Source organism: Gymnoscopelus braueri (assembly GCF_963280865.1).
Source record: "Gymnoscopelus braueri genome assembly, chromosome: 16".
NCBI classification, from domain to species: Eukaryota; Metazoa; Chordata; class Actinopteri; order Myctophiformes; family Myctophidae; genus Gymnoscopelus; species Gymnoscopelus braueri.
In genome coordinates this window covers 25,353,669-25,370,060 of record NC_137616.1, presented here as the reverse complement: position 1 = coordinate 25,370,060, position 16,392 = coordinate 25,353,669, and the positions used below count along the sequence as shown (strand labels likewise).

General features: G+C 43.4%; 2 protein-coding genes across 2 annotated transcripts; both read left to right on the top strand.

Moving 5' to 3' along the window:
- Positions 1–517: 517 nt before the first annotated feature.
- LOC308102903 (replication protein A 70 kDa DNA-binding subunit-like) lies at positions 518–2,805 on the top strand (the record flags this gene model as incomplete). Its single annotated transcript, XM_080452756.1, has 2 exons — positions 518–580; positions 1,237–2,805. 2 exons carry the CDS (start codon positions 518–520, stop codon positions 2,803–2,805), a joined length of 1,632 nt encoding a protein of 543 aa, XP_080308882.1.
- Positions 2,806–6,529: 3,724 nt separating this feature from the next.
- efhc1 (EF-hand domain (C-terminal) containing 1) lies at positions 6,530–16,310 on the top strand. Its single transcript, XM_080453616.1, has 10 exons — positions 6,530–6,601; positions 8,534–8,755; positions 9,635–9,922; positions 10,605–10,754; positions 12,538–12,730; positions 13,453–13,670; positions 13,839–13,979; positions 14,616–14,829; positions 15,128–15,283; positions 15,751–16,310. Exons 1-10 carry the CDS (start codon positions 6,539–6,541, stop codon positions 15,801–15,803), a joined length of 1,698 nt encoding a protein of 565 aa, XP_080309742.1. The 5' UTR covers positions 6,530–6,538; the 3' UTR covers positions 15,804–16,310.
- Positions 16,311–16,392: the final 82 nt, after the last annotated feature.

Sequence of the window (16,392 nt, the reverse complement as noted above, 5' to 3'; positions counted from 1 at the left end):
GAACCACTGGCATAAAGCATGGATGAAGTGGCCCTATCTATCAGAAGAGTCAGCAAACCAGACCTTACTTTGGTAGAATGTTAAGTGCAACATACAGTGATAGCGCGCCACCTGCTGGTGGATTGTCAGACGTAAGCGTTAATTGTCTCCTTCACTTTTCTTCAAATGTTGCCTTGTTTTATGGATTCAGTGAGCTCAGTAATTATTCACTGTCACTTATTATATAGCCTACTGAATGTCAATAGTAGTAGGCTATGCTACAAGTTCACTTTAATTTGTGATATTTCATCTTATCTTTAAGTCGAGCCATATACTAATTATCTTGCGTTTTGTTGCTGTTTCGGATGTTTCCATGGATACCAAACAAACTCACGGTTAGTCGTAACATGTAGCTAAAAGCAGAGCGAGGCTAAAAAACATTGAATAAATATCTAGAAGACTATTGCGTTACTTTAATTGGACCACCTGTCCAATATCTTCAAGGACTGATCGGCTACACATTTACTGTAAGAGCAGCATGTCTATAAATACTGACCACGGACTGCCGTTTCTACCTGGAAACACGTTCCGAGATGTTACGGTAAGAATGTAGAAAAAAACAGCCTATCATCATGTAACATATAAGTTACTAACATTTTGCAAGTCTTTTGTAGAGTTCCTATGAGTTAAATTAGAATGTGGAGTTATGTCCTGTGGTGGAAAGTAAGTTAGTAACTTAAGTACATTTACTCAAGTAGGCCTACTGTACTGTACAATTTTTAGGTATTTTTTTTTACTTTACTGGAGTAGGCTACTTCCAATTTTCTATGATTTTACTTCTACTCCACTACATCTCAAAGGAAGATATTGTAGCCTACTTTTACTCCACTACAATTATTTGAAAACTTTATTTACTAGTTAGGCTACTTTGTAGATTTTGATTATTGTTACAAGACCACTTCAGAGTACTTTGGCCATTTGAAAATAGCAGATCTACAAGCTCACAACGCGTGGCTTTGCGTGGCAGATCTGCTATTTTCAAAAGTTTTTTTTATACATTTTACACATTTGAAAACTTACAAAATGGGACATTCTGCATAATGAGTAGCCTACTTTTACTTTTGGTACTTTAAGTACATTTTGTTGCCAATTCTACTGAATACCGAACTTGTACTTGTAACAGACACTCCATATACTGGCTATGGCACGACTAAATCTCCCCAGAAGCCCATTCCGAGCACCTCTTTCTCTCCCCAGAAGCCCAGTCCAAGCACCACCTCATTCTCTTCCCCTCCCCAGAAGCGTGGTCCAAGCACATACTCGGGAGAGTATGATAAGCTTGGACCTCCTCTGAAGCGCTCTCCAAGCACCTACGTGTCTGCATCTCCTCCACCTGCTGCACGTCCTGGACCATCAAACAGCCTCACGTCTGCATCCCCAGCTCCTGGTTTTGACCGTGGCAGTGGTTTGCTGAAGACCCCTGCTCGTACCCCTCAACCTGCATCTGTAACTAAAGCAACTCCTATTGCCTGTCTCAACCCCTACCAAACGAAGTGGACTGTGCGAGCTCGTGTGACTAATAAGAGCGAGGTCCGTACCTGGAGCAACTCTCGAGGAGAGGGCAAGCTCTTCTCTTTTGAGATCATGGATGAAAGCAAGGAGATCCGGGTCACAGCCTTCAACAAAGAGGTGGACACTTTCTTCTCTTTAGTGGAGGTGGGCAAGGTGTACCGCATCTCCAAGGGAACAATAAAGATAGCCAACAAGCAGTACTCCTCAGTGAAGAACGACTACGAGATTACACTGAACAACATCACCACCATCTTGCCCTGTGATGACAGCCCGGACATCCCCACACTGCAGTGTGACTTCGTACCCATCGCTGAGCTAGAGAACAAGGACCCGGACGCCATTATTGATGTGATTGGAGTGTGCAGGAGTGCTGGGGAGGTGTCTCGGATCACGACTAAAAGGACGGGCAGAGACGTCTCCAAGAGAGAACTCAGCCTAATGGACACCAGCGCTAGAGAGGTGAGAGTCACCCTGTGGGGAGAGCAGGCAGAGATGTTCGATGGCTCTGCTCAGCCCATTGTAGCCGTCAAAGCAGCTCGCCTGTCTGACTTTGGAGGCCGATCTCTGTCAGCGTCGTTCAGCTCAACGATCATCGTCAACCCAGATATACCGGAGGCCTTTAGCCTCAGGGCATGGTATGACAGGGTAGGCCAAGCCTTAAGCAGCCAATCCCTGACACAAACCTGGTCATCGGGGGGCGTAGCCAAGGTCAACTGGAAAACCCTGGGCGACATGAAGAATGGACCTCAGGGACAGGGAGAATGGGCAGATTACTGCGACAGTGTGGCAACGGTGGTCAACATTCGTAAGGAGAACTGCATGTACCAGGCGTGTCCCCGTGCAGACTGCAACAAGAAGGTTGAAGACCTGCAGAATGGAAATTACCGCTGTGACAAATGTAACCGAGAGTTTCCCGACTTCAAATACAGACTTTTACTGGCCGTCAGTATAGCGGACTTTGGGGACAACCAATGGGTGACGTGCTTCCAGGACACCGCTGAGGTCCTGCTGGGCCACAACGCAGAGTCACTGGGACATCTCAGAGACACAGATGAGGCTGCATTCGACGACGTGTTCCACAAAATATTCTTCACCACTCATGTGTTTAAAAACAGAGTCAAGCTGGAGACATACAATGATGAGAATCGTGTGAAGACCACAGTAATGGAAATCCAACCAGTGGACCACAGGGAATACAGCAGGAGGCTGATCAGCAACATCCGCAGAATGGCCAGCTGCCATTCCGGTCTGTGAACGTGCACAAATATGAGTCTGTTGGATACAAAATCATGCACAAAATGATTGGACAGCCTGCATTCACATTCTCGTTAAAGGTTCTTTGACATTCATTTTCACTAATAGTATAGAGCCGATGCAGGTGAACAGGTGATGAAGAACGGTGCAGAGGGATCGCTGTCATGATCATCAAGGACCTCAAAGTTGTGGCGTGTCCCATCCTGGGGACAATAGGAGAAACAACATAACCAAGGTGCTGCAGCCCTGTCAGGTGTTCTACAAAATCATCCAGTCTATGTTCACGCCCGCTGCAGAGACTCCACAGGGGCTAGACAGCCCCGTACTCCCAGAGTTATGGGAGGTGGAAGGAGCTCAAGTTGTGGTTCCTGGAGGACTACATGGATGAGGACGGACAGTCACTGGCCCCACTGATACCACAGGGAGAGAGTCACTACAGTAGTGATGTGCGGGTCGGGTTTTTTCATGACCCGCTCCGCCCCAACCCGCCACGGAACCTAACCCGCCTCAACCCGCCCCGCAAACCCATATATAAATCTATGGCTCAACCCGCCCCGCGACCCGCGGTGGGAATATATATGTATATTATATAGCGCTCTTTTAAGTACCCAAAGTCGCTTTAAATGTCTGCAGTAGCACAACATTGTCATGGGCTAAATAAACAAGCATGTTGTTTTTTGTTTTTTTTTCGTGTGAGAGCGGCTGACCCACTCACCCGCAGCCCGCATAATTGCCTCTGAAATCCTGACTCGACCACCCGCGCCTCGGGTTGACCCGCGGGACCCGCGGGTTACGGGTCAGCCCGCTCATCACTACACTACAGGTAGCTTAGCTATCAGCTCTACCTGCCTGACTCTGGAGGCAGCGGTTGGCCATGGCCGAGGAGCTGGATGCACTGCCTCAACTGAACGCCCAAGCTATAGACCAATTATTTGTTTACTAACATCGAGACTGGACGCACAGGTGATTGTTTCACGCAATCAATTCCCAACTTTGAACATTCAGTGGATTTTCTGTGGTCTGGGGTTTTCTGACTAATTAGGCTGAAAAGTAATCTGAGCTTGGCCCTTCGGCAGTGAGGTCACAGCCGATTAATCCCGCCCACTCTCCTCCTCGCCCCTCCCCTCCCCTATCCTTTCCTTTGGGGGGGGGGGCGGAGCAGAGGTGATGATTGACAGGCAAAATCCCTCACCAGCGACACCCGCAGGCAAAGATTTCTTTTTTCATTGCAGTTGAAAAGGCTTTAGAAATGTGAGAGAAAAACACCTGCCATGGATCAATGGAGTGGAATTTTTTGTTAAAACTTTCTATACACGTTTGAAGAACCATGACAAAGACTTTTAATGTGTGGTAAAACTGAACGTCATGAAACCTTTAAGGGGTCTATGGTAGTAGACACGCCTCTCGCCTCTATGGCAGTGTTGCCAGACTCTGCGAGAGAAGTAAGCAACAGGTCTAAGCCAATGGGGAGCCACTAGCAGTGTTGCCAGATTCTGCGAGACAAATCAGAGAAAACAGATAGCAAGCTGGTATACATGACTGAGTCATGTCTTGTTTTTCTTTCAGGAAAACAAGGGAACCAGGAGACGTGGTACTGCCAGACCCCTAGTGGTTGAAATCTGAATGGCCGGACTTCGCATGACGTGTGTGCAGAGGAAAAGAGGGACAGGACAGGGAAAGAGGGACAGACCGACCGACCGACCGACCGACAAAGCCTCATGTTGGCCGACCCCTTGGGTCTGGCAAAAAGTGGCAGGGGAAGAGAGAGAGAGGGGGGGGGGGGGGGGAGAGAGACGGTGGGAGGGGGGGGGAGAGAGAGGTTCTTACACATAAAGAATGGTTCATATTAATGGCCCTGGTTGCATATCAGTGGGTGTGGAGAACATGTAACTTGGTTAATTAAAATGTTGATTAGAAACAGGTGGGGTGCTGGGACACAGTCAGAGAGAAGCACTGTCAGTAAGTTTGGAAGAAAACCGTGTTCTTACCGCACACTCTATTTTGTAACCTGTGCCATTTTTGTTCATTTTGATTCTCTTCTGGAGTGGATTCTTTTTAGTATATTAAAAGATGACAAACTTTTGTTGAGCGAGCGAGTAAGCCACACGCATTTAAACCTCTACACTTCTGCCTATTGGTGAACAGCTGCTCAAAGGCCCTGCAATGTATCCAAACCAGGGAAGTCCAGTCTGTCAGTCTAGGCCTTAATGTCCACGAAGCATGTCCAGGGTTGTGGTTGGAGTTAGCTGCATTATGAATGGTTGGATGCTCATGATATGATATGGCATTTACTGTATGTGCCACTTGTGCAGCAAACCCAGGAAGAACACAATGAGCAAATGGTCACAGTAGTAAGTTACATCTTGTGGCAATAAATATATGAAGGCCTTTGGCGACAGAAGCTGGATTTCTTACTTAGATGGGTATGTGTTTCTCATAGTGGGGTCTGGGGACCCCCAGGGGTCCTTGGGGGGTTCCAGGGGGTCCCCAGCTAATGTAGATAGATAGATACAGTGGATAGATAGATACCTTTATTATCCTGCGGGAGGAAATCAGTCGCCCAGAGGCGGCACAGCAGTTAAAGTTACAAAGTAGTAGTAGTAGTAGTTACAGAGTAAGAAACATAAAAAGTACTGTTGTGTACAGCAATATAAGGCAAAAGAAAAAACAAAACAAGAAGCATCAACAATACAGAGCAACGGTAAACGGAGGTACAAAAAATTATAAAGTGTCCTCTGTGCTTCACAAGTGTCTCACCATTTCTCGTCATAAAACAAATAAAATAATTATCAGTGCAATGCCAATCAAAAAGAGTGTCCATTTGGTCAGTGCAAAAACGTGAGAAGTGGAAATGCTCACTGTGAAAAACAGCACAAAAACCCCCACCCTGACAATAGAGGTCAGAAAAACATTTATTCCAGGTTAAGTTATGGTTGTCCTGGCCAAGCGACCAAAGTAGTTAACAGCATCACAATTATTTTAACCACTTTATCCTTATAATTTATATTTTGGCTATTCAAAAATAGCATATCTACAAGCTCACAGTGAGCTTGGACATGTGCTATTTTTGAAAAATATTGAAAATGTTTGGAATATTTGTTTTATTTTTTAACACAAATCTTCTCTTTTGGGGGTCCCTGGCACAAAACATTTTCAGATGGAGGTCCACGGCCAAATGTAATCAATTTGGGGGGTCCTTGGCACGAAAAGGATTGAGAACCACTGGCATAAAGCATGGATGAAGTGGCCCTATCTATCAGAAGAGTCAGCAAACCAGACCTTACTTTGGTAGAATGTTAAGTGCAACATACAGTGATAGCGCGCCACCTGCTGGTGGATTGTCAGACGTAAGCGTTAATTGTCTCCTTCACTTTTCTTCAAATGTTGCCTTGTTTTATGGATTCAGTGAGCTCAGTAATTATTCACTGTCACTTATTATATAGCCTACTGAATGTCAATAGTAGTAGGCTATGCTACAAGTTCACTTTAATTTGTGATATTTCATCTTATCTTTAAGTCGAGCCATATACTAATTATCTTGCGTTTTGTTGCTGTTTCGGATGTTTCCATGGATACCAAACAAACTCACGGTTAGTCGTAACATGTAGCTAAAAGCAGAGCGAGGCTAAAAAACATTGAATAAATATCTAGAAGACTATTGCGTTACTTTAATTGGACCACCTGTCCAATATCTTCAAGGACTGATCGGCTACACATTTACTGTAAGAGCAGCATGTCTATAAATACTGACCACGGACTGCCGTTTCTACCTGGAAACACGTTCCGAGATGTTACGGTAAGAATGTAGAAAAAAACAGCCTATCATCATGTAACATATAAGTTACTAACATTTTGCAAGTCTTTTGTAGAGTTCCTATGAGTTAAATTAGAATGTGGAGTTATGTCCTGTGGTGGAAAGTAAGTTAGTAACTTAAGTACATTTACTCAAGTAGGCCTACTGTACTGTACAATTTTTAGGTATTTTTTTTTACTTTACTGGAGTAGGCTACTTCCAATTTTCTATGATTTTACTTCTACTCCACTACATCTCAAAGGAAGATATTGTAGCCTACTTTTACTCCACTACAATTATTTGAAAACTTTATTTACTAGTTAGGCTACTTTGTAGATTTTGATTATTGTTACAAGACCACTTCAGAGTACTTTGGCCATTTGAAAATAGCAGATCTACAAGCTCACAACGCGTGGCTTTGCGTGGCAGATCTGCTATTTTCAAAAGTTTTTTTTATACATTTTACACATTTGAAAACTTACAAAATGGGACATTCTGCATAATGAGTAGCCTACTTTTACTTTTGGTACTTTAAGTACATTTTGTTGCCAATTCTACTGAATACCGAACTTGTACTTGTAACAGACAGATTTCTACAATAGGGTATTGATACTTTTACTTAAGTAAGAAATGTGAGTACTTCTTCCATCACTGGTTATGTCAGGTTATTTTATGTCAGTATACCATAGGCCTACCTTTGTTCAATAAATCATGCTTAAATGCATGACTTGATGATTTGCATGATTAATGCAGAATGTATCATGAATTCCAGTTGCTCACCATTAATCATGATTCATGAATCATATCAATTAATGAATGAAGTCATTGTGAATGAACATTCCTTAGATGATCTATTAAGTGTGAACTAATCACATATGCTACAGTCATAGATCATTTAGTCTATTAGTGGTGAGGAACAGTAGCTAATTCCCTAAAGCTAGTCTACACATCCTTATGAATTCATACATTATAAATCAGCATACAGTAGTTAAAGGAGCACCTGACCCATTTCAACCTAACTTCATATAATTGGTCCTCACTAATGCTCAATATGAGATGGCACAATTTCTGTCTACTCACTTTTGCATCACAGAGGTGGGGCTGTGGATAGTTCAGAAACCTGCCTACCAGTGACATCATCATGGGGACTCCAAACGAATTGAAACTACAGCATTTCTCTTCCTGGAAAGTAGCACGCTGAAATTGAAGCTATTGTTGCATTGATCAAAAGTGATTTCCAAACCTGCCTAGTGCCTACTGATGATGTCATTTGTAGGCAGGTTTCTACTCTCTCTTAAGTTTTCAAATAATTGTAGTGGAGTAAAAAGTAAAAGTACAGAAATTTGTAAATACTCCAGTAAAGTAATTCCTAAAAATCTTTACTTCAGTACAGTACTTGAGTAAATGTGCTTTACACCACTGGTGAGGACCATTGGTCTCTCTCTCTCTCTCTGTTCGGGTTGGCTCATCGCTGCACCAAGTTCATTCAGTCTTGTATCCCTGCTCAGAACATCTGGAAATGTGAGTGGTCTGCTTCCTCTGGATGGGCAGGGAAGTCTCTCCAGAGAATATTATCCTAAATGATCTGGTCTTTTTTTTTGCACTGTAGTAATGTCCAGCAAAGTGTATTCTTCTTTGTGCTACAACAACTGAGATGGGGGGAGGGATGCCACCATAAATATGAGCTTTAGTGAGGACCAATTATATGAAGATAGGTTGAAAATGGGTGAAGTGGTCCTTTAAGCGTTAGCTACAGTACTTAAGTATGTTCACCCTTATTACTTCTATATATACTTCTCTTCTGGGGGCCCTGGCACAAAACCTTTTCAGATGGGGGTCCGTGGACAAATACATATCAATTGGGGGGTCCTTGACTTGAAAACATTTGACGAACCTCTTACTTTATGTGATGCATCGGGATCTCTGTGTGTTTAGAAGTCGGCCTTCCACCGGGCCCAGACGCTGGGCTACAGGAATGGCTATGCCCTGCAGCAACGGCCCACCGTGGGCATCGGACAGGCGGCTCTCCTGTCTGCACAGCTAACCCAGGATGAGATGGAGGAGCTGTCCAAAGAGATACCGGCCCTCACCTATGGTGCTCATAGACGCAGCGCAACACTAGACTTCATACCCGCTCATGTGGCCTTTGACAAGAAGGTAGGCCTATTCACAAAACCAACCATCCCACAAATGTGTGTAAGATATTTCTTTCCTTTATAACTGTCAGTAAACGGTTCCAAACTGCTATAATGTTAAGTAGTTGCTCATTCAGCAATGGATATGTCACAGCATGCACCACCATTACTTACAGATTGCCAGTGTGGTGAAATATTTTCACAAGTAGGCATATTTTCTGAAATGGGATTTATTTATTTATTTAAAGATATATCCAGAGCCTAGCTCTCTTCTCTGTTTACAGTATTCATTCTGTATTTCACACCCTCAGCTTCTTTTTCTCTCTGTTTTATAATAAATATGTAACTTTATTTATAATCGAAAAAAGTGCAGTGTGAACTAAAAAACTAAACATTTAAATGTTAGGGTCCATTTGGTTCCATTTGTACACTCTCTGAGTTACACACCCATAAGAGTCCATTTGGTTCGGGTTACTAGCAATCATTTAGCTGGGGACCCCCCGCTAGAACCCCTCATGGACCCCTGGGGGTCCCCAGACCCCACTTCGAGAACCACTGGTGTAGACTGTACAACTTTATTGTCAAAGTCATCCTCCATTTAGAGTCAGATGCACATTGTCTTATTTGAGTGTGTGTGTTCAGTCAATAAACTGCTAATCAAAAAAACAAAAAGGATTGATTTATTCATTTATTTGATTTATTGATTTGCACAACTGGAATCATATACATAATGTATATACATAGCATATTACTTCTTTCCTAGGAAAGATGACAGAATATTGTTGTGCCGATGAGGTATAAGAAACCCTAGGAGCAGGCTTATAAGAGAACCGGTTGGGAATCACAACAGAAAATGAGCAAAACGTGTGGATCTTCCCATTGTCCCTTTATCCTCCATCAGGTACTGCGTTTCTACGGCTACTTCCACCAGGACGTGCACGACTCCCCCACGGAGGAGCACCGCGTGCGTCCCGTGATCGTCTACTACCACCTGGAGGACGACAGCATGTGCATCATGGAGCCGCGGGTGGAGAACTCTGGACTGTGTCAGGGCAAGCTGATCAAACGCCAGCGTCTGCCCAAGAACGACCGCGGCGAGCACTACCACTGGAAAGACCTGAACGTGGCCGTGGACCTGGCGGTGTACGGGGTCATCTACCGTCTCACGCACTGTGACGCCCACACACAGGTGAACAACACACTGCTTTTCACCTGTCTTGAAAATGAGAGTGCCCCACATTGACACAAACAATGAAATCTGTATACAGTAGGCCAATCTCTAATTAAGTGTAGGCTACAAATGTAACCAAATTATGTAACCGAATTAAACCGTGCACCTTATGTATATATCTGTTTACTATATCTGCTGCTATTTTAACTGCCTCATTCCACTGCCATTTCTTTTTGTTTTAACCATTATGTATATATTTTACTGTACTCATATTAGGAATATTGGACATACCTGGACATGTTTTCCTTGTTTTGCTTCTATCTCTATTCTTTTCCCCTTTCTTAAAATCCGCAAATGATGGGAGCTTTCGTGACAAAGGATTTCACCCCCTTTTGTACACATGTAAATTTGTGATGTGACAATAAATCTGAAGTTGAAGTCGAGTTCATATGGACCCTAACAGGTCCACAAATGGATGCATTAACACTGAGGATGTTACTGTGTAACAAATATATTTTTGCCTATTGTTTGGTGAGTTATAGGCTAGTTGAACCTGTGAACTCTTGATATTATATAACCATTTATGCTATAAAAACAGTATGATGTTCTCTCTCAAAGTGATTTTTCTCTTTCACCCTGTCTCTCACCTTCTCTGTCATTTTCACACTCTGTCTCTGTGTTGCCTGATGTGACTGGACAGGAGTTCATGGAGAGTGAAGGCATGATTTTGAATGACTCTGAGCCGACCCCTGTGGATCCTTACATCACACATCGTGCCCAGCCCCACCGCTCCTATGTCTCACCCCCCGACTTTGACCACTTTCACCAGTTCCTTACAATGGACCGCAAGGTAGGGGAAGTGTACTTATATTTCCAAGTTCACTCACAGTGGTTCGCAAACATTTTCATGTCAAGGACCCCCAAATTTATATGTATTTGGCCACGTACCCCCCCCATATTTGAAAAGGTTTTGCGCCAGAGTGCCCCATAACAGAATATTTGTCTTTTTTTTTTTTAAATAGCCAAGAAATTAAATAGGGCTCATCTCCTTGTCTGCCCCTCGCCATCTGATTCCGCATTTCTCTGCAAGCTATCGGTAGGGAACTTCCAGCAACCTGCATCTTAAAGATTTAGAGAAGTACAGAAAGGAACAGACACCACAAATGCAGACACTTGTACAGAAAGATGACCCTCTCCTAACCCCAACGGCCGGGCCATCTGACATTTTGACATTTTAAAGTTGCTTTCATATCCTGTTATTAGTTCTATATTTCTGTGAGTGAAGCCACTCTTACTATTTAAATCAGACATGGGGCTTTCCACTGCCATTGTTCTGAGATAACCTTTACATTAAATGGATTCAAGTGCATGGCAATCATGAGCACCCTTATTATATTTGTCTTAATGATTACATTGGTTGTTAATATATTCTTTTTAGTCTTTATTAGGACAGCAATGAAACAGTAGTAATTAAAGCAATCGCATATTCTTATTATAATACCAACTAGTAATAACTAAAGCTTTAAAAGGATATCAATTGCCATCAGTGTTTACATTGTTAAGAACTTTGAGAAGCAGTGAGGTATAACGTATAATATGTCCGTGGGCCATGTGGTCTGGCAACTCCAATGATGATTAGCTGCTGTGAATGAAGCCCTGCCTGGATGGATACTCAGTGAAGTGGGGATAAGTTGGAAACAAAACAAATTGTGTGATCCACAGTCCTCTTCCACTGATAGATAATATCTATAGCACCTGAGGCCACATTTCAATATCTGCTTTGTAGTATGTTATTCAGGACTGTCAGCTCTTACCAGCCACGTGCACACATAGGAGCCAACCAGTGCCCGAGCACCTGCCTGTATGCCTTCATAGTGCCTTTTTTCATGCCTACATAATTTCTTTCATTTGCTGTATATATCTCTTGCCAAACCACAGTTGCACTCCACCCTGCTGGTCTGTTTCTAAACAAGGGAACTGGCATGCTCAACTCAAAAGGCTTGAGTACAGTATGATGGGTGACGATGCAAAAGGCACAAAACAGCAAGTGAAGTCGTCAGCACTCGTAAACTGTATGTAACACCTTTAATAACGCACAAAAGTAGAAGGAAACAACCCCTATGCCTGGCTTCCTCGGTGTGTCTGACTCATGTGGGTGTGAAGTCTGGTTTGATGACAAGGCTAGCAAGTCTATCAAGTCTATCTCATTCTCATGCATGTCAGGCCCCAAAAGTGAACTTGATAGGTTGCATAGAGAGAGACTGTAAACATGGCTGCAAATACCCAAATTACACATGTGATTCAATGGCAACTCCATGGTTATTTAGCTGGACTATTATAGTAGAGCACTGTTGTGACAATTAAACCTTCTAACATCAAATTTGGCGGGATTCATGTTTTTGGTCTTTTACCAAATGGCCTCAGCTTTGATGTCAGCATTGCAATGGTATGGTAAAAAAAATAAAGAAACAATTTTTTTGTAAAGCATAGCCTGACTGATGGAGCGAAAATAGTCTATTTTCGCCGTATGTTCGCCCTAGACTAGGGTTCATAGTTACCTAGTGTCTTGTTCATCCCAAAAAGAATACTCAGTTGAGTCCTAATTCTTGACGTACTCTCCCTCTTCTCCGTAGGTGTTACGATTCTTTGCGATGTGGGATGACACTGAGGCTCTGTATGGGGAAGCCAGGCCTGTGACCATCCAGTATTACCTGGTAGATGACACGGTGGAGATCAGAGAGGTCCACCAGGCCAACAGCGGCCGAGACCCCTTCCCTGTCCTGCTGCGGAGGCAGAGGCTGCCCAAGGACATTAACCCAGCTTGCGGTGAGACACAATGATTCATAATTCTACACTGTACTTTCAGATCAATGGGTTCAAATCGAATACAATTCAACACAGTTCAATCTGGATGATGTGGAACAGCTACCATGTAATCAATGGCTTCACTACTTTACTGGCCTTTATGATTCTATTAATGTAAAATGCAATGTTGTCCCCTCAGATGGAATTCATATATTCTGTATTAAGATATGATTTTGTGAGGCCTATAACACTGTTGTTTGCATCTTATAAAAAAACTCAAGATGCAAGGGCACACACCTTTCTTTTTCTAAATCACTGGATTACTTTGTTGGACTACTTTCCTTATTTGTGGATTACTTTCATTTATGTCTCACCTGCACATGAGACTATTTCCACAAAGGCCTAATAGCGTGCTCTATATCTGTTGCTGTTCTATTGCTGCACCTTATGTACACATCTGCATCTGCTGCTCTTTTTAATCTCACATACCCGTTATGCTGTATATGGCATATCTTTTTTCACTCAACTCATATCAGGAACATTTGATCATTTGACCCGTTTCTATCCTTGTTTTTCCTTTCTCTTCTTCTATATCTATTCTTCCTCCCTTCCTGAAATCTATGAATGATGGAGCTTGTACAAAAAATGTATTTAACGCGTATTTATACCTGTAAATCTGTTTTGTGACAATAAAGCTGATAGTGAATAAAAGTCTGCTCTCCCATGATGTCCCATCTCTCCAGAGCCCTTCCCTAGTTGTGTGCTGGAAGTCTCCCGACAGGAAGTGTGTGAGTATTATTCCCCCAAGGACTTGCAGGTCGGGGAGACGGTGGAGTTGTTGGGCCGCCGCTTCCTGCTGTACGACTGCGACGACTTCACCAAGAACTACTTCCAGCACAACCACCCGGACATGGAGCTGAAGCCCAAGGACTTGCCAAGGAAGGAGACGGACATGAGGAGGGTGAGAAAACTGGAGCCCGACTGATACCAGATTACTAGATCTGATGCTAATCCCGAGTCCTAGCCCATCGATTATAGATGCTTTCCCCTGTCTGTTCCATCTCCTCTTATCTCACCCCTTTCGTTTTTCCTCTTCTCCTCATTCATTTTATTTTATGTCTCCTTACAGGAGGTACCCCCCTACAATGGTTTTGGCTCACTGGAGGATTCTCTCCAGAACTGCCTCACTCTGATCCCTGAGCCTCCAAAAAAGGACCTGTTGAAGATGCTGGAGAATGACCAGAAAGTGTTACGCTACGTCGCCAGGCTGGTGAGAGCATGAATGATGAATGATGACTGAATGACAAAAAAGTCCTTGGCTGATTGTACATGACATCCATGCCTCACATTCAATAACAGCTTTTCTTATGTAAACAGTAAAACCACGGTATTTAATCTGCTTTGCTTGTCAACTTTGAGTTACCTGCTCTGGCAGACACACACACACACACAAACTGTGCAGCTAATCTGTATTATTGGTTTGCTGCGTGTTGACAGAGAGTTTGGGGGTTGAAATGTTCTGCTCTTGAGCCGAATAGCCACTGTTTCTCACTCAGACTGATACACCAAAACACACACCATGTGCAATTTTACATCCAATGGGTGTCCAGGTGGCAAAGCTCCAGCTTTGCAAAGCGCTCCAACACAACTGGTGTTTGTGAGGGGGGGACTGGGTCCATGTCGCTGCACTAGCAACTCCTAGTGGTTAGTCACGGTGCCTGTTTATTTATGAAGGGGAACTGGGAGACACTATGCTTTCCTGCTGAAACTCCTCGCTGTCAGGTAAAAAGCAGCAGCTATGACTCCATGAGTATCACAAAAACATTTACATCAATCATTCATTGACATCTGTCAAGTTCCGACCCTGGTTATTCTCTCCCCAACTCCCTCCTCCCCGCTGTTTCAGGACTCGCAGAATCCCAGCGACGAGGGTCGTCGCTTCATCTTGTCTTATTTCTTGTCCAGCGACATGGTCTCTATTTTTGAGCGACCTGTCCGCAACTCTGGGATCCTAGGTGGAAAGTTCCTGGAGAAGACACGCATCCCCAAGCCGGGCAGCACTGTGGACAATCCTGCCTTCTACTCACCAGATGACTTTGCGATTGGAGCCACTGTGGAAAGTAATGCTTGATTTATACTTTCATTGCGTGCCAGTGTCGTGCACTTAAAAGCAGCGGATCTACAGGCTCACATGTTGTGAGCTTGTAGAACTACGGTTTTCTGTGAGCGACAGCATAACTCAACAGTAGAACAGGTTCTTCCTCTTGACTGTATTGAAAGGATGAGAAAACCTAAGTGTTGACCTTATCTTCAATTTGTAGTAGAAATTAAGACATTACAATCCCAAGTGACTTTGTGTTAACTTTGTGTTTCTTTCACATCCTTGCAATACCACCTTCTTTCTGTCCTTCGCCTCAGTTTTCCGACACCGCTTTGTCCTGACCGATGCCGACCACTACGTGCTCAAGTACCTGGAGTCCGTCGCAGACCGGATCCCCCGTCAGACCCTGGACTCGGTGCGGCAGAGGCTGGGTGTGCATCCAGACCAAGGGATGGTTGATAATCAGAGGCTGGGTGAGTGTGCATCCAGACCAAGGGATGGTTGATAATCAGAGGCTGGGTGAGTGTGCATCCAGACCAAGGGATGGTTGATAATCGGACAACCGGACAGAATGGTGCAATCCGCTGAGCTCCACTTCTGTGCCTCCAGCCAAATATAACATGAAGGTTCATCCTTCACTTTCAAGTCAATTCATAAAGGCAATATCTAATTCTACAAATTACAGCTATTAAGTATTAATAACACACACACACACACACACACACACACACACATATATAGACACACACACACACACACACACATATATAAGGATACAGTATTTAAAAGGGTTTAACATTTTGTTATTAAAAGGAGCCAATGTTCATTCTAAACATATACACATGTGTTTGTTATGTAAAGTAGTAAGTAATAGTGGGTGTTACTTCTCAATTAAACAGCAACTCATATGCGTAATGCTATGTTCCTTCTCCTTCCTCAGTTGATGAAGTACCAGAGCCCTCAGTTGATGAAGTACCAGAGCCTTCTTCATGATAACGACGATACAGAGGACAATGTTATTCACACCAGTGTTACTTCCTCTACGTCTTAAACCAGTGGTTCTCAACCCCCCATAACTCTGAGAGTGTACAAATGGAACCAAATGGACTTGTAAGGGTCCGTTTGTAAACTCTCAAGAGGTACAGACTCAAGAGGGTTCATTTGGAACCCCCTCAAGGAACCCTGAGCGTCCCTGGACCCCCTCTTTGAGAACTACTGTCTTAAACAAATCTGAACGCTGTTCTACTAACTTTGAACCAAGACCCATTCAGTATATCGCTTAGTAAATATTCTGTTAAACATTGGACATTTGTGTTGATTTGTGCGTTTGTGATCTGCCTCCATGTGGATAATTTGTGAAATACAGTCATACGTTTTTGTGTCAGTGACCTCGGATTACCCCTATCCTGATGCAGGAAACTTGTCCCTATTTTTGGCAGTGATTCACTCTGGCTGTGGCGACGTGAACTAACAGCAGCAGTTTGGTCTGCTAGGAGTGAAACAGGAGACAGAATGTTTAAGATTATATAATGCCTTTATATTATGTGTACAGTTGAACATTCAAAGAACTACCTGGTATCAC